This window comes from Ictalurus punctatus, chromosome 1 (assembly GCF_001660625.3).
Source record: "Ictalurus punctatus breed USDA103 chromosome 1, Coco_2.0, whole genome shotgun sequence".
Classification (NCBI taxonomy): Eukaryota; Metazoa; Chordata; class Actinopteri; order Siluriformes; family Ictaluridae; genus Ictalurus; species Ictalurus punctatus.
In genome coordinates, this window is record NC_030416.2 from 1,301,237 (window position 1) to 1,319,949 (window position 18,713).

General features: G+C 41.6%; 1 protein-coding gene and 1 long non-coding RNA gene across 5 annotated transcripts in view; one reads left to right on the forward strand and one right to left on the reverse strand.

Annotated features, from left to right (window-relative positions):
* LOC108262776 (doublecortin domain-containing protein 2) lies at positions 1–12,855 on the reverse strand. The gene is made up of 9 exons (XM_017463103.3): positions 12,236–12,855; positions 11,714–11,765; positions 10,843–10,919; positions 10,041–10,175; positions 9,656–9,805; positions 9,069–9,123; positions 8,387–8,540; positions 1,863–1,945; positions 1–983 (listed from the first exon to the last, which is right to left on the reverse strand). The coding sequence occupies exons 1-9, from the start codon at positions 12,520–12,522 to the stop codon at positions 477–479; spliced, it is 1,500 nt and encodes a 499-aa protein (XP_017318592.2). The 5' UTR covers positions 12,523–12,855; the 3' UTR covers positions 1–476.
* Positions 2,177–18,713, forward strand: part of LOC128635254 (uncharacterized) — a 21,448-nt gene continuing 4,911 nt past the window's right edge. For 2 of the 4 annotated variants that reach the window (XR_008398178.1, XR_008398179.1), the window contains exons 1-3: positions 2,177–2,598; positions 17,494–17,569; positions 18,306–18,523. This is a non-coding gene — a long non-coding RNA (uncharacterized LOC128635254). Of the gene's footprint in view, positions 2,599–13,909; positions 14,045–17,493; positions 17,570–18,305; positions 18,524–18,713 lie in introns of all 4 variants that reach the window. The other 2 variants (XR_008398180.1, XR_008398181.1) reach the window with 2 other exon arrangements.

An 18,713-nucleotide genomic window follows, 5' to 3' on the forward strand; every position in this document is an offset into this window, starting at 1 on the left:
CTGCACAGAATAATGAAGCACCATCCCAAAATACACCTCTGTAAATATATATATATTTTTACGTGTATAAAATAAAGCAGCATTCGTTACATCAAAACTTGACACATTCGCTCACTACTACATAACTAAAACCAACACACACACACACACACACACACACGCGCTATGGCTCAGACTGACGTTATTATATACGTCACCACACGTTCATACACGGCCCCGAGTCCGCGTTCCGAGCTTCATTCCCGTATATGGAGTCAAAGACACGCCTACTGTAGTCTGCGGAAAGTTCGAGTTAGTTGGATATTCTCTGTTCATGCTGACGTGATCTGGGAATATGTTTTCATTTGACCTTATATGGACTTCCCCCACTGTCGCCTGTTAAAAAGAAATCAAATATGAAGTGCTATGGTCTCTTACACTGTTGCTAAATTTCTCTGTATTTACTCTTATTAGGTCGCTGTGGCTAGTTTCTTCGTTTAGCTTTCTCCTTCTCCTGCTGCCGTGTCGTCTCCCTCCGCCCCTCCGCTTCCCGTTTCTTCTGTGGGTTCCTCAGTTTCCGCTGCTGCCTCTTCCTCTGCCTCCACTGTTGCTTCATTCTCTGCCTCTGCCTCTTCCTCTGCTGCTGCTGCCTCCTCCTCTGCCTCTGCTGCTGCCTCCTTCTCTGCCTCTGCTGCTTCTTCCTCTTGTGCCTCTTCCTCTGCTGTTGCCTCTTCCTCTTGTGCCTCTTCCTCTGCTGCTGCCTCTTCCTCTTGTGCTGCTTCCTCTTCCTCTTGTGCCTCTTCCTCTGCTGCTGCCTCTTCCTCTTGTGCTGCTTCCTCTTCCTCTTGTGCCTCTTCCTCTTGTGCTGCCTCTTCTTCTTGTGCTGCTTCCTCTTCCTCTTGTGCCTCTTCCTCCTGTGCTGCCACTTTCTCTTGTGCCGCTGCCTCTTCCTCTTGTGCTGATGCCTCTTCCTCTCCAGCTGCTTTGTCCTCGCTGTTGTACCCCTGTGAGCGAGTGAATGTCATTGATCACCCTTCAAACTTTACTAGTATTCACAGTCGGTAAGTTTCCTAGTTTGATGTTTCTTGATAAAAGTGCAGGTGTAGTGTGGAAGTGTGCAGATGCCCTACTGTTGCCAGCCAATAAGAAAACACTGTACAGCTCACAGCCAATAGGAACACACTGTACAGCTCACAGCCAATAGCAACACACTGTACAGCTCACAGCCAATAGGAACACACTGTACAGCTCACAGCCAATAGCAACACACTGTACAGCTCAGCCAATAGGAACACACTGTACAGCTCACAGCCAATAGCAACACACTGTACAGCTCACAGCCAATAGCAACACACTGTACAGCTCACAGCCAATAGGAACACACTGTACAGCTCACAGCCAATAGCAACACACTGTACAGCTCACAGCCAATAGGAACACAGTGTACAGCTCACAGCCAATAGGAACACAGTGTACAGCTCACAGCCAATAGGAACACACTGTACAGCTCACAGCCAATAGAAACACTGTACAGCTCACAGCCAATAGGAACACAGTGTACAGCTCACAGCCAATAGGAACGCACTGTACAGCTCACAGCCAATAGCAACACACTGTACAGCTCACAGCCAATAGGAACACAGTGTACAGCTCACAGCCAATAGGAACACAGTGTACAGCTCACAGCCAATAGGAACGCACTGTACAGCTCACAGCCAATAGGAACACACTGTACAGCTCACAGCCAATGGGAACACAGTGTACAGCTCACAGCCAATAGGAACACAGTGTACAGCTCACAGCCAATAGGAACACAGTGTACTGGACTTTGGGCAAACCCTGGAGGTTTATTTTGCGTGGTCAGTGGTGTAGAGAACTCGGACCTGCTCAGCTGGTGAATTGTCGTCTCCCGCAGGGTTTTCTTCGCTCTCCGCGTCCTCGCCTTCAGGTTTAGGATCTGCATCATCTGTTAAAGGACCGAATAAGAGAGAGAGAAAAAGAGCGGATGGAGTGTAAAACACCGCAAGGACAAGAGATTCTGTGTCAATATGTCAATATAGAACTTTTTTTTTTTTGTAAACGTGATGATGGAAATTGTACACCAGAGTGCTGTTGAATTCTGGATTCTGATTGGTCAGAAGGTGTTGAATGATTTGAAACTGATTAAAAAAAACGTGTAATCGATGTTATGGTTAGGGTTTTGAGGTAGCAGTAATGTTAAGTACGAAAATGGAACCAGGAACTCCAACTCCCAGAATCCCCTGCTTTAAGCCACACCCACAGTTCACCTGCTTGCTAATAAATCTCACCTGGTAGGTGATTAGTTCTGTTTGGTGGTTAGTTTTTCTATCTAGTCTGAGTGTCCAGTTTAATCAACGTGTTTTTTTTCCATCTAGTTTCCTTCATCCCTTTTTAATATTTTTAAATTCTTTATTTTTTTTTTGTTTTTAAGTTTGTTTCGTGTTTAATTTTTGTCAGTGTTTCATCCAGTTGTTAGTTTCTTAATCACCCCCCCCCCCCCCCCTTTTAAAATCCATTCTTGCTGCAGTAGTCTAAGGCTGAGAGACTTCAGAGGCACGTGAGCCGTGGATCATTTGGACGCAGTAAAATATTCTGCTGGTGAGATTCATCCGTTTTATGTCTACTTTTCATCTTTGGGGAACTTTTGAGGAAAACTGTGCTTGTGCAGTGTGGGTTTTTGTTTATTTCTTATTATGCAGTCTATTTAAAGTCTTAACACTCTGAAGTACAGATGAACACACATAGCTGATGACATCCACGGCCTTGTTGTTGTTGTTGTTGTTGTTCATATTAATGAGACTTATCCCATTTAAAACGACCTTTCAGTCTGAGGTGGTGTTGAGTAATTAAGATGATCCCGTGTCTTAGCTGTGTTGATAAAACCAGGTCATGTGCCAGAAATCAATATCCACTTAATAATGAAGTAGTAGGATGAATGTAAAAAGAAAGAAATGCTGCTGTGCTGATGTTTTAATGCGTGTCGGATGTTGTTGGTGTCAAATGTTAAATGATGGCTCATTTACAGAAATAATGCATGTTTATTAACGCTTGGCCTGGGCATAAACGTCTTCATTAAGAGAAAAGGACTCGTGTAAAAAAAAAAAAAAAAAAGTCGAATTAAACACATTTTAATGCCAGGGTTGGTTTGTTTTTTAATATATATATATTTTTTTAATTTAAAAAATATTACACTTTTCAATTAAATATTTAATTTAATATTAAATTAAATTTATAATTAATTTAATTAATTATTAATAAAATAATTAATATTTTAATTTAATTAATTTGACACCCCCACTAGGAAATGCAGTTAGAGCTAATGTAGCTAATGTAAAGTTTTCTGTAACACACACGTACCGTTATGAAACGGTGTCATTAGAACCGAATGAACCGCTCGGAGACATTGTTACAGTAAACTAATTAACGTTGTGCTGGAATAATGAGGCGGAGCTACTGTTACTACCCGGAAGTTGATTATTTTCCTGTACCAGTGCGTCCCCGTGTGATTTATTCCGGTCAACACGGAATACTCGAGTGTTCCAGTCCGATATCCGCTGGTTCGTTAGCGCTGAGCCGGACAGCCGAGGTGTGACACGATGTGATATTTATGGACCGTTTTAATAAACTGGAAGCCTCCAGAGGATCCATGGCATTCCCCAGCAACCCAGTCTCCACGGTTCTGCAAATAAAACCTACTTCCTGTTGTAAATAACAGCTTCGGTCTGTAAATATGAGCTTGATGAGATGTCCTCTGGGAAACGGCGTAACGCTTAAACCATGCTTCACTTGTTTTCGAGATCTTATTCCACGTACACGTGTGTGTGCGCGTGTGCGTGAGAGGCCAGCACTGCAGTAATGGAGCCTCTGGGGATCCGATTCCATCTCCTGCCTCTCCGCTTGGAGGAGGAAACACGCGGTTCTGGAGATGAAACCACAAAACCCCATAGATATGATATGTAGCTATTAGGCTCTTCTCCAGTGCCAAATTAAAGACACAAATATCGAACACGTTTTGCGGTGTACTGCTGCTTCCGCGGCACCGATCGAGGCCACGGCACTGCTTTTGTCAGATTTCTCCCCGTGTTCCGTCACAAACGTCCGCTCAGTTGGCGCTCGGTAGCTTTTAAGGTGCTTTTTAAATGGAATAAACGGGTCTGAAAGCGTGACCTGAGAAGAGGAGAAACGGAGCACTTCTGAACAAGGTCGTTGACTCGGTCTGAACATAATAAAAAAAAATGAATGTTTTTATGAATAGGGAAAGCCCTTGACGCGTACAAAGAATCCAGACGCCTCTGAAACGGGCATAATAGAACCCGAGTCTCGAGTCCTGTCGCATTCCGAGAACACGATCTGCAAATTGATTACAGCTGACTTTTTAAAAAGCTTTTTCCGTTCACCGTTTCTCCTCGTCTCGTAGTCTGTACGAGGTGCTTATAAACTCACCTGGGAGGAAGAAACAAAGGTCCAGTGATTAAAGCACCTTTTTTTTTTTGTGAAATTATACAAAAGAATTCAAACCAGCTATTGATCCCGCGTATAAAGGAACCGCCTGGGTCTTTCATGTCGTTCCCACACGCACACACTTGTAGTAAATTCCAAACAAGGTCATCGTTAATAGTCACAAACTGACACAACGGTCAATGAAAGCAACTGACACTGTGTCAAGTTGTCAAGACCAAGAAGTGATGGAACGACAGATTCCCTTGTTTAAGTTACAGTAACTACATTGCTTTATCCACATTATTCTACTGACCAGTGTACTAGTGAACAATGTAGCCATTAATGTAGAGGCTATAGTGTATTCTAGGCGTAAATGTGTGCTTTAGCGTATTTTATCCATTATAATATTTCTATCCTTTGTAGCTTTGTATTCTAAGCTTTATAGCGTGTTGTACAGTGCGTCTCAGATCGGCACCACACTAGCAAGACTAGTTTCAGCCAGCCCGGTCAACACCAGTCCAGCACTAACCAGCATAAACCAGCCTGAGCCAGCGTGGACTGTTTGAGCAGCACTGCTAATCCCCAAACGTACCAGCAGAGACGGAAACAAACATTACACTGAGACTTAATTAGGAGTCTTTACATACCAGCTGGGGGAAAACAACACCCACTCTGATCAGTGAAAGGGAACGGAGTGGCTCTTCATGAACAAAGAACTTCAAACTTTTGCTTAAGAGTGAGCAGTGTGTATACTCGTTCCTCGAGCACACTCCCTCGGTATTATAGAGACGGAGCAGTATGATACCGAAGTGCTCCGAATGCTCTCGAATGCAGTATGAAGTTAAGGCTTTACTGTGTGGTGGAATGGGATTGTTGCACTGTTTACTCGAATTAAGGAATTAATTGAGTGGAAACGTCGTATCAGAGGCGCCCTAGGATCGTTCTGGGGATTCATTGGATTTGTTGCTTTAAAGCATCTTTAACTAATTTGTATAGAAATGTTTAATTCCAGCGTCGCTGTTTTTGCAACGTGGGAACTTGCGTCGCGTGTTGAAGTCGAGTGTCGTCAGCTTCTGTTCGTTCTATTCATATATGTGTGTATATATATATATTTTTTAAAAATCAATCCCAATTGTCCCAGCTTCTCGTACTTCCTGTAACTGCGTCGTGTAATCGGGTTTCAGATGGTGGTAATGGTGCGGCAGAGCTTTCCGCAGAGTTCACCAAAGAGGATTGAAAAGACAGAAAAGCCCCTATTATAGTGAACTCGGGCACCAGAAGTACAAAAGCGCTTTTCAATTTGTCGATCCATCAAGTTCCATTATCGTATTAGCTCCTTCTTTACCAGCTATCATCTGATTAGAAAGTCTTTACAGCTTCCCAGGGTCTGGTCTCTTCAAAGAAGAAGAAACTCTGCCAGACAATAGGGATGTGTTCTGCTCAGAGTGGACGCCGAGGCTCTGACGACCCATTTGAACGTTTTCACACCATTACGGAAAGATTGTCCAAGGAAAGGAACATAACGAGTGTGTGAAAGCCATCATTGGTCTTCTCGCAAGCCTCCTCAACCCTCTCATCTTTCCTGCCATTATCAGAGCAAGACAGCTGCACCATGCCAGGTTTTCTCCTCGTATCTTCCTCACTACCTCCTTCCATCTCTAGTTCTGCCTTTGTCTTTCTTGCTCTGTTCCACTCATGCGCGCTCTCTCACTCTCACACAAACACTCTCTCTTCCATCAATCGCTCCATCTCCTTGGCTTCATTAACTGATGTCATTTGCCCTGCAGTCATTTAACATTTTCAGTTTGTTGCACACTGTGCCATTTCCCCTGTGAAAGATTCGTTTTAAACTGCGAGCATGTTGCTCTAGGTGTTAAAAAAAAACCCCACTGCTGGATGATTTTAGTCAAAGAAAAATATAGGGATTAATTCATAGGTTGGAAATGTTTTAGTGCAGGAACCTGCTTTGGAAATTGAAACGGCTACCATACGATCAGCATGCCAAATTACATATGAGCTCTAAACGTTACAGTGAATGTAGATGATGGAGAACGAATTCATGTTTGAGGTTAAAGTGTTGGGTTGACTGAATTGTGGTTGAAGTGTGTCAAAGGTTACAGTATATACGTATTTTTAAAAAACTACTATGGAAGATATTGTAACCTTTGACTATTAAGCAATCATTCTGCAGCATCATTCCCAGTAACCAACCAACCAATCTCCATTATCAAGCCCAATATCCAACCAATCACCGTTATCAACCCCAGTAACCAATCACCGTTATCAACCCCAGTAACCAACCACCATTATCAACGGCAATATCCAATCACCATTATCAACCCCAGTAACCCATCACCGTTATCAACCCCAGTAACCAACCACCATCGTCAACCCCAATATCCAATCACCATTATCAACCCCAGTAACCAGCCTATCTCCATTATCAATCCCAACATCCAACCAACCACCGTTATCAACCCCAATATCCAATCACCATTATCAAGCCCAATATCCAACCAATCACCGTTATCAACCCCGATAGTCCGTCGGGTAACGGATAATCACCGTTATCAACCCCAATATCCAATCACCGTCATCAACCCCGATATCCAATCACCGTTATCATCCCCAGTAACCAACCTATCACAGTTATCAACCCCAATGTCCAATCACCATTATCAACCTCAATATCCTAACCAATCTCCGTTATCAACCTCAATAAACAAATAATCTCCATTACCATCCCAAATAACCAAGGAATCTTCTAAGAAATGCATTAGAGAATGAACGAAGCAAATATAGTGGAAATGAAGGCAGGGCACGATGGAACAGAACAGATTCCAGCATGTCGAGAAAGCTTGGGATAAATCCCTCGATCAGAACCAAACCGTAACTTTGAGCGATAATCGCTTTTTCAGTGGTTAGTCCATATCCTAAGAACATCAGAGTTTTTAAGGAAGAACATGAGCTCCCTGGAGATTGAGATGTTTATTTCATCGCCATGGTGATTTAATAGAGTGTCATCAGCCACCCGGGGTGTTGATGAACAACTGAATAACTGGTGTGTGTGTGTGTGTTGCTTTATGATGATGATGGGACAAGTAGAGGGATGTTGTAATGCCTTTCACACCACCATGAACTCGTTGACACTGTCTGCTCGACGACGCTCGTGAAGCGACAGTGCCATCTCTGGGTCGGAACGCATCATAACACCAAACCACAACTGCATTACGTCATAGGGTGGGAAGAGATTAAAGACGGCAAACCAGAGATTAAATGACAGGGAGAGAGAGAGAGAGAGAGGAAGGAAGGATGCCAAACATGATGGCATCCACATGGTGATGTCAGTTCTGGCACGATCCGTGTGTGTGTTTTAAAAATAAATACCGTATGCACCCGAGTGCAAGAAAGGCAAGGCCTAGATAGAAGGAACGCATGTTGTGCATTTAATTATAAGTAAGCTCTGATTAGCATGACATCATCCCTTCTTTTCCTCTCTCTCTCACACAATATTACAGTGTGCGTTCATTAAAACCATGCGTTTCATGTCAAGTGTGTAGCGAGGATTTAATACTAAAACGTCGGTCTTAAGCGCTATACAGAAGTTGGAATAAATGATGGGGCTTATACTGCATACATAAATATGACCATTAATAAATGATTTCGTTCAATTAAATCACATTCACACTGATTAGTGTGACTTTGACTGTTTGACAGCAGAGGTATTGATGTAGACCCTATTCGACGCCGAATCTCAATTCCAGCCGAACATGAAATTGAAAGTAACTTTTTTTTTTTTTTTTTTTTTTTTTAAATATTGCGCAATTCTCAAATATATAACGGGCTGCCTCGTGATCCGTGATCAAGAACATTCCTTAGGTAAAGCGTGACAAATGGGCATGACGCGATACCGCGTTAAGACGACTGCGAAGTGAGCGTGCATTACCGTTATCCTGGGTGCTAAATGAGTTGGTCAGGTTGCTCCGTTTCTTCCGTATGGCCATGAGTCTCGCCTGGGAAATCTGTCGCACCAGGGACATGGCCGGCTCGGTGCTCTTCACATCGTCACAGTGATTCGATTTGCTCACGCCGTTCACTGCCTGATGGAGAGTTAAAAACGCACAACGTGTGACTGATTTCTTTACGGCTAACGTCAGGAACGCTAACCTTTTTATGTTTATATGATGCAACGATGTTCACACACGTGCCAGGTTTTTTTTTATAACTCGGTCCAGTGAGTGTACGTTTTTAGTTTTATAAAGTTAAATGTATGTTTACACACCGTACATCGTATATGAACCGGAGCTAATCTCAAGCTAGGTTATGTTACGGAAATATTAAGATTGACTAAGGTTAATGCTAATCTAGCAGCAGGTCAGAAAGCTAATAAAATTTAAAGAATGGGGTGTATGAGTTGCTCCAACGAGACCACAACTGAAATCTAAGCTAAATATCGGCTAAAGCGTAGATATTTACTGAGCTAGATACAGTATGCTAAGATTTAAGATGCTAAGATGGATTAGCATCGGAACAAAATCCGATATTTAGTTACTGAATCGCCGCTAAAAATTTCACGAGTGAAATCTGAAGATAATATTGAGTTGTCGAATGGTTAAGTGGTTACTTACATCCCCGTTTTGTCTTGTGTATTTGTAAATAGGTGGAAGAGAAGCTGCTTTCGATCTGTAAACGACAATAAAATGACACGTCGGTTAAATAGAACTAGCAGGAAAAAAATGTATATCGCGGCTCGCTATACATTAACGGTAATAATTAGCAGTATAGTGTAACTGTTTCCCCCTTAAAAAAATTCTCTAACAAGCTTTGACTTGCATCAGTATACAGTATAAAATGTATACATTCTCTTTCTGTTGAATATGAATATTAAAATATGCAAATGAGGCAATGTCTCATTTTAATATTAGCCTATTATCAAATGATCATGATTTACTTTCTTGTAAATGACACTTTTTATCCGTTTATAGTTAGAAAGGAAAATAAAGCCCCACTGTTATGCTATCTGTTTTTACGGCGTTACAGCGCCACCCCTGGCTGAAACCGGAGACTCCTTCCAACAAACGTTGCATAAAAGTTTTGGAAAACTTGAACGCGAAACAATAACACGCTTAAACTTGCTTTGCATCTGCACTACTGTCAGAGCGGCTGTTCTAGAAGCTTCTTCACCTCTGAAGTGGTATGGTAAATGTTGTCTCACCTGACGATCCTCCTCATGCCCACAGGCTTGGTGAAGAGCGAATCGGCGTAAGGCAGGCGTTTGAATTTGTCTCTGCCCACTGCGACGTAAAACTGCCCGTTTTCCAGATCTTTCCCGTCCGTAACAGGAACGCCGTCGAACGAACACAGACTGCGGGACGTAAACAAAAACACCGATCGGCCATTTATTCAACGGGTCATGTTAAAGCAGCCGCCATTTTTAACGCGTCTGCTGCTTGTACGGTAAACCAGCCTGCTAGTGATAGAGCAGTGAGTGTTGGAATCTTGATGTTGATATTATATATGACGACTTCAGCTGTAGCTGAAGGTTACGATCCTGTTCGCTAGCTACCTAATGAACGGGTGATGTACAGGTGTGCTGATACCTGCGCACTCCTCCCAGAATCCTCAGCCCCATCTTCTCCGTGATCATCTCCAGGATCCGCTCAAACTGACCGAGCAGACGGTTCGGAACCAGAAACCTCACAGCCGGATTCAGCATGTCTCCGTTAGCGATGACGCTGGACACACGCGTACACACACAATCATACCAGGTGATTGATACTGATTGATCGATCAGTGGAGATATATTTTCAGACAGGTCGGATGAATGCGTGGTCAGACAGAAAGACGGGGATGAATGGATGGCTAGACGGTCGGTCAGACAGACAGACGGACATGTTTGTTTCACTTCCTGTTGTTTGTGAAAAGCAGCTCAATGTAGATGTGTGTGAAATATAATGATAACGAGTCTTTATTAGTCACGTATACATTACTGCACAGTGAAATGCTTTATTTCGCATATCCCAGCATGTTAGGAAGTTGGGGTCAGAGGGCAGGGTCAGCCATGAAACAGCGCCCCCTGGAGCAGAGAGGGTTAAGGGCCTTGCTCAAGGGTCCAACAGTGGTAGCTTGGCAGCGCTGGGGCTTGAACCTCCAACCTTCCGATCAGTGGTTAAAGGCTCTGGGTTACTGTTCAGAAGGTCAAGAGTTCAAGCCCCAGCACTGCCAAGATGCCACCGTTGGGCCCTTGAGCAAGGCCCTAAACCCTCAATTGCTCAGCTGTATAAATGAGAGAAATGTCTGGATAAGGGCGTCTGCCAAATGCTGTGAAAATGTCAAAAGTAACCCAGAGCCTTAACCGTCACGCCACCACTGAGACGTTGGTGCAATAGTAGAAAGACTCACAATATTGCGCACGGCTCTTTGATGGGCTTCAGGAACCGGGCCGAGACGATAATCCGGTTCTGCGGTGCAGCTTTCACCTGTCCAGATAAAACACACCAGTTATAGCACGAGTGCGTTTCCTCGTCTGCGAAAGCGGCTAGATTTTCCTCGGCGGACAAGTTTATTAAAAACAGGGACTTGATCATTCTGTATAGGGAATTGAACATGGTAACCCACACTGACTATTTTATTTATTTATTATTTTAATTAGGACAGACTTCTGGACTCTTGAGTCGTACACTCCCTCGCTATTGAAGTGTGCACGCGTACTGTTAAAGCTCCTCTCTCCTGTTTAGCGTCAGCTCGTAGCAACATGGTAAGGTGCGAGTGTCGAGGGAACAGCCACGATTTTCTTGGAAAGCAAAGGACAGTGTTTATTCAGAATCCTTCCGAGCCATCGAGGTGCTGATTTACCAACGATACGACTCGAGTTCTGCTGAAAACGGTACATATAACCAATCTGTTGCGAAAGTTTTGTCCTAATGAATAATTCATCACCAAATCCTGAAAGTCAAGAACATGTGTGCTAATTAATACAGCTGAAGGGCAGGTGTTAAATGTGTGGAAGCTAGCTTGTGTTTGCTGTTAGAGTAGCGTAAGTGATGCCACACTGAAGTTGATCATTTCCCTATAATGGCACCTCCCCAAGTGTGTGTGTGTGTGGGGGGGTGTTGACAGCTTGGCTGAGTTACTTGCTAGCTATCTAACGTAACTAGCGGTGTAGGATTTAGCCCCAGAGAGAGCCTTGTGGAACCATGGACACTGCATCATTCACACACGCAAGCGTTTTGATTTCTAGATTATAAAGCGGATATTTGCCGTTTGTCCTCACCAGTCCGTTGTTCTGGAGCATCTGCTTCTTCCTGCTTCCGATCTGCACGTAGCTGGGAAAGGAAAGAACCATCATCTCTCGTCTGTCATACATACATGTATGTAATAAACAATCTGTGTAGCGCTGAGAGTGAAGTTAAGGTGTAGAAACCAAGGAAGTCAGTGTTCTTCTGAATGATGGGTGGGGTTAAGGGTGGAGCTAGGGGTGGAGTTAGTGGTGTTAGCTTTTGTTAAAACAAATGAAACTTGAAAAAAATTATTTCTATTAATATTTAATTGTATTTTACTACGTTTAACATTCCACATGAATAAGTTTTTAGTACGTCTACTTTATATAACTAACATATGGTCATTTGATGTTATAACTCTATACATGGCTATAAACACGCCCCTTTTTGTGTAGACTATATATTATGCATAATATTAGGGCTCGCCGTTGTTTATTTATTTATTTATTTATTTATTTAAATACTCTTTAATGAAATAGCTTAATTGGTCTGTGTTCGTGGTGTTCGTCACTCACTCGAGTTTCTTGAACCTCTCCTTGCCCGCCGCTACGTACTGCTCGCCGTGGCGCACGTGCTCGAGCGCGTCCACGCGGTGTCCGGCTCTGGGCGTGTAGATGCAGCGCACGGCGCCGAACGGGGCGCGCACGCGCCCGGTCACCTCGCGCAGCAGCGTCTCGAAGTCAGACACGCGCCTCTCGTGGACGAGCACGCGCCGCGCCTCCGTGTGCGCGTCCCCGTTCCGGTACACGAAGATGCTCTTGACCGCCGGCTGCGCGCGGAAACTCGGCTTCTCACCAGACATCGCTTTTACTTTTTTATTTATTTATTTATTTTTAACTTGAATATATCTTTTTATTTTATTTTTTTAAAAAAGTTCAATAAATAAATCAGAAAATCTACTCTGTGCACCTCGTGCGCGAGATTAAATCTCCGTTCCAAATACTGATACGAAAGTTACCGGAAATTACCGAAGACAGTCGCGTGCACGCCATCATTCAGTGTTAAGAAAACTGCATCACTCCGTATTAATGATCTTTTTTTTTCATAAATAAATAAACACAAATAAACACATTATGTGCAGAGAAAATAAACCGAAGTGACCGCGCCACGCGCGCGCAGAACTGACGCCGAGCATCTCCGGTACGCCGGTGTTTATTCTGAATGGTTGCCATGGAGAGGTCGTAACCCCCCCCACCCCCCTCCCTCCTCCCTCCGATAGGTTAAACTGAAACAAACACGGGAAAGTACAGGTGAGGAAACACAGGTTAGGATCCAGCTCAGAAAAATCATCTGAACTGGAAGGAATTATCGGTATTCATCACTGATGAATTAACGGTTTACAAATCCAAGTGGATTGTGATTGGTCAGAATCAGGAAGTGCTCTGTTTCTATAGTAACCCCTCATTCACAGGGACTTGAGGTTTTATTCCTCTTATACCACAGCAATTTGTCCAATCAAGTCGAATTTTATTATTATTATTATTATTATTATTATTATTATTATTATTATTATTATTATTATTAAACTGCGACCGTTTAGTTACGATCTCGAAAGAAGCCCCTCTCTGGAAGTTAAGACATGTAAAAAAAAATAAAATAAAATAAAAAAATCACACACTGTAAACGTTACAGATTTCCCTCCGACTGTTACAAAGTACTGGCACTGGAGACTCGTTCCGTGAATGTTATACACATAGAGAAATATCACCATATTCTGTGTGTATAACATTCACGGAAGGAGTCTCCAGTGCCAGTACTTTGTAACAGTAAGAGGGAAATCTGTAACGTTTAGTGTGTGGGGTTTCTTTTTTTTATTTAAAAAAAAAAAAAATGTCTTAACTTCCATATTCACCATATTAACGATTAACCTTTCGTTCCCCTCTAAAACCAAAAGCATAATCAACACCATTTTAACCAATCAGAATCCAGGATTAATGTAAATGTATGATCATATAATCGTTCCGCTTTTAAATGCGAGTCATATAAGCGTAATTATTAGGCTATACATCATGCGGCGCGATGGTAATAGTGTGTTAATGTACACGTTATAGTGGTGTTAATGATGTAGCTCTTGTGTACAAGCGTGTCTGTTCCAGTGGTTGTGTGTTGCCTGGCAGGGAGGGGAGTTAATTAGACGCACAGGGAATGTGTTCTGGAGTTTGTTTGTTTGTTTGTTTGTCGCTTGACAGCCGAGTAAAACTGAGGTGGTGTCACGTGCAGGGGACACAGGAGAGACGGTGTACCTGAACACGGTGATCTAGACTGTTCTGCTCTTATGGTTCCAGGTGCATGTAAAACAATCAGCTGTTGTGTCAGGATGTGAGGTGAACACACACACCCCTCACGTACACACTGATGATACTTCTAATGATGCCAGCCAAATGAAGTGTGCTCTCAATTACTGATGCTTAGTCATGAATAAGCAGCTATTACAATTGAGTATACCACTAATAATAATAATAATAATAATAATAATAATAATAATAATAATAATAATAATAAATATTACCAATAATGATATAATGCAGAACATGGCAATACATTTTTTTTTAAAGTTGTAAGCATCATATAACACTGACAAGAAGCTATAAGTAGCCATAAACAGCATTAACACAAGAAGCAACGTAATTGAACAATAATATGAGCAGTATAACATAAAATGACAAACATAACGAGGAAAGACTTGATACAATATAACAACTTAATACGACGCAGCAACAATAAAACAAGAAACGGCTTAACTATAAAATAATAGCACGTCTACATAAACAATCGAACCAGAACGTAACGTAACCTAGCAACAGTATACACCAAGAAACAACAAAAGATCTACTTTACAGCATCAATATAACGTAGCTAGAAAAGACACAACTATAACAAAACATGGAAAGCAACTTAACAATATAACACGATCCCACATGTCCACAAAAACATAACGTAGTAATACTGTAGAACAACGCAAAGACTAGAAACAGCTTGTTTACAACCATTAATAACAATCTAATAATTGAATATTAACAATACAACAGTGTTGCGACAGAACTACAAGAGTCGAAGCATAAAACAAGACAAAACGACTTGATGTAAAACGGTAAACGACTTAATGTAACGTACGAAACAAACAATTTCACACCGCTAATATAACGTCGTACAGCAACCAACAATGGAACATGACAGTAACACAACATAAGCAACGAGAATCCAAGCAACTTGACATCAGCAATGTAACGATCATAAACAATTTAACCAAAATATGACCTCAATAACGACATAACAGAAGAACAACGCAACGATGACGAATAAGATGGTGATTTAGTTCGTTGTTTACTCAAACGCGTTCTGTCCATCACGGCGTGACTTTAAACATTGTTAAAGTTGTTAACCGTGGAAGACGGGCCCGCTGACCCAGACTCATTTTACTGGAGTGAGTTTGGTTAGTGCTGCACGGCCGTGCTGGAATAAAGGAATGAACTTTGTTTGTTTGTTTGTTTGTTTAGGGGGGGGAAATGTTAACACATCTTCATTGTTTTCCCCACCAGCATTAGCACATCAGAAATTAATTTTAATTTTTATCATTTTAATGTTCATACCAGCGCGGCGCTGGTCTCTAACAGCTGCACGAAACACGCTAACACACTGTCCTCCTGCGAAAAACCTCCGTCACCGTGTGTGCACTGTACGTGCACGATCGGGTTCTCCAAAAGACAAAGAATACTCTTTATCATCACTGCACCTGGCGTTAGTGACTATAGTGTTGACGTTAGCTGTGTTCCAAGGTGAATGTTTTGCTAATTTGAAGTAAATACTCTACAAGAAGATACAAAAAAGATGTTAGCATGGCATCACATTAGCATCACCTTTATTAAGTGACAGAGGTGGTTTTGGGTTGAGTGAGTGAGTGTGTATGTGGAGGTGTAACACACATATATTGTCTAACATGTTTAATTCTGCTCTGTGAGCGTCAAGGGTAATGTTGCTAATAAGTGAGAAGCTTATAGCCTCCAGTTTAGCCTCTTGAACATGTTCATTCTGGACTCCAGTGTGTTTCAGGTACTGGCCACAAGATGGCACCATCACTCAAGAATACAAGGAATGAACTTTATTTATAAAATTTTTTTTTAGGAAAACAGTTCTGTTCAAAGTGCTGGTTTAACACGTCTTCGTCGTGTTCCCCATTAGCATTAGCACGTTATAAATTCATTTTTATTATTTAGTATTAATTTTGCCCTGAGAAAATTGGCTTGGATACATGTTAAAAGAGCAGAATAGTGTTGAAAAATGAACACTAAAAATGAAATTTTTTAGATGAATACATTTTCCTCAGATGCGTCATTAAATTAATACGAAAAGGCTCCATTTTACTAAAATAATGCTTTTGCTAACTAGCAGGTAGCTCTTACACTGCAAAAAAAAAAAAAAAAAAATCAGGAATATCAACGTTTTCCTCAGATTTGGTGGGGTTAATGTAAATTTGTCTTTTAGATATGTTGAAAAATAAAAGGCTTGATTTGACTAAAAAGGACAATTTTGTAGCTTTTATATCGAAAAAAACATTTAATGCGCTTTTTTTTTTCCCCCCTCAGATGAGTCGGCAAAATAACTATAAGAAATGACTCGATACGAGTAAAATTATGACGTTGTACGATTAAAGTGACACTAATTTGACCTAGCAGCTACAGGCTATTTAGCAAAATAGTCATTTTACTCATAGGAGGTGTTTATTTTATTAATTGTTTAACAGATCTGAGGAAAATCATAAGTGCTATGTGTAGTCTAACGAAATCGTAAGTTTAACAGCGCACGGTTGTTTAGTCTTTCATACGGGAAAATGTAAACATGCAGTGATGTCGGGAATACCGACATTTTCCTCAGACGTGTTGGTAATTTACTTCCAAAAAGCTCCATATGATTAAAATTGTGGTTTTGCTTAATAGCATGTAGCTGTTGAGTCTTTAATGTAGGGGATGACGGTGAAATGGCGGGAACAGCTACACTGTCCTGAAAATTCATCTATCTGTAAATGAAAGACAACTACTGTGTGCTATTTTGTGTAATTAGCATATAATAGCATACAGTATAAGGTAACATTTTCCTCAGATGTGTCGCTAAAGTGTTAAGAAATGGCTCCACATTAGTAAAAAGGCTGATTTTTCTAAATAGCGCATAGCTAATGGATCTTTCTACAGAAAAATGTGACTCAAGACTCCCAGTGATGCACGAAAAAAGTGTCTGGAAAATCGTAATTTTCCTCACACGTGTCGGTAAAATAATATGAAACAACTCAGTGTGACTAAAATTGTGACCGTATATGACTACGATTGCACTTAACGGTTGCACGCTATTTAGCAACATTGCAATTTTTGTCTCAGGGAGTCTTTTCTTAGTCGTTTAACAAAATTTCTGAGGAAAATGTTTCTTTTCCCGCCATTTTTGTGTAACTGCTACGATACGAGCTATTTAGTGAAACCGCAGTTTTTAAATAAGCACGTAGATGTTTAAAAAAAAAAAATAATAATAATAATAATAATTCAAGTGTGAAAAGGAAAAGAAACAAATAAAATTACACTTTAATTAGGCTTAGCATTCACTGCTACTTGGACGCCATTTTCTGCTTGCGCCATATCGAATAACTTAACCTTTGCGTAGCTCGTGAACTTGCTCGCATATATATTTATTATATTTTATATCATTTTAATCCTCTTGTATCCAAACCCTTGGCGTAGAATCTTTGTATAATATACTGATTGATTTCTGCTGAATTTCCTCCTTTTAGATGCGGCCACGCCTCAAATCATCGTAGAAGAGGGAACAAACCCAAGCAAGCCACCCACGTGGTTACCAAAGAGCGTGTGCGTGCGTGTAGTGGATCATATTGTGTTATGTGTTATATTAGAACATGAATATCTCTGTTGTATAATTGTAATAGTAAATATTAGTGTAGTAAAGATGCATGAGTCCCCCCCACCCCCGCCCCACACACACACACACACACACACACGGATCTTGATGGGTTTTTCCTTTTGTTTGTTTTTTTGTTGTCCCTTTTTGGTGTTTCGAGGCTGTAAATTACGCTTAAGTGTTGTATAATAAGAGTTCACACTCAGCCAAAGTGCTTCATAATTGAGCCGCGGTGAACACGCACTTCCTGAAAGGACGAGGCGCCACGATGGGGTCGGCACGTGCAGCCATCGGGAACAGGTTCTCAACCAACACACCTTCATTTTAGAGTCACGGACGTTGTGATAACACTATAAATCGTATATAAAATCCGTTTATGTATGCGATTGTAAGACTATTTCGAGTGTGACCCTGATGAAACCTTTATTAAAAAGCTTCCTATAGAGAAGACTCCCTTCAGCGGCGTTTTTTTTATTCGTTTACAATTCCTTTTAAAAGGAATAAAACACTCCGTGTAATGCTGTGACGAAGCAGGGTTACTGCCGGCACCCTGACGTTGATTATTTTCCCGTCACAGCGCCCCCACACAGTGTTTTATTCCTTAACGAGCTTATTTATCTCTGTCTAATCTTGTTTGGTTGGAATTCTTTTGAAACATTTTTACATGTTATCTTTCTCACACTGCAGGCCATGTCCCAATCCAACATAACGCAGTTTTCCCTGCTCCTGTGATAATTTGTCTGGACTCCATCGTGCTCAGGTGCTGCTATCCGTTTCGGATACGACAATCCGTCCGTCCGTCTCGGCGTAATCAGACGCTCGGATTCAGCAGCACGAGAACCATCACGGAGCAATCAGATGGCTATGAGGCCGCGTCGGCCATCTGCTTTCCCCTTTTATTAAGTGTAAGTGGGGGTAGGTGGTGTCGAGGCCGACGATCAGATTGGATATTGACGCGTTGGCGAGGAAACAGGATTGGATTTTTCTGCGTATGAAAAATCAATATGGAAATGCCAGTTTATGCAGCTCTTTCGTTACTCATCACTCGTACACACTTTCATTGGTCTGAGGCTTGTTGATCGAGGAGCATGTTGT

Bases quoted from the DNA above. Each gene is read 5' to 3' on its own strand.
- LOC108262776 (XM_017463103.3), bottom strand. From the start codon at position 12,522: ATGTCTGGTGAGAAGCCGAGTTTCCGCGCGCAGCCGGCGGTCAAGAGC. The intron at 9,124-9,655 runs GTGAGACAACAT...TGTCGTTTACAG, and splicing joins GGCATGAGGAGGATCGTCAG to ATCGAAAGCAGCTTCTCTTC. The intron at 984-1,862 runs GTCCGAGTTCTC...ACTCGCTCACAG, and splicing joins ACAATTCACCAGCTGAGCAG to GGGTACAACAGCGAGGACAA.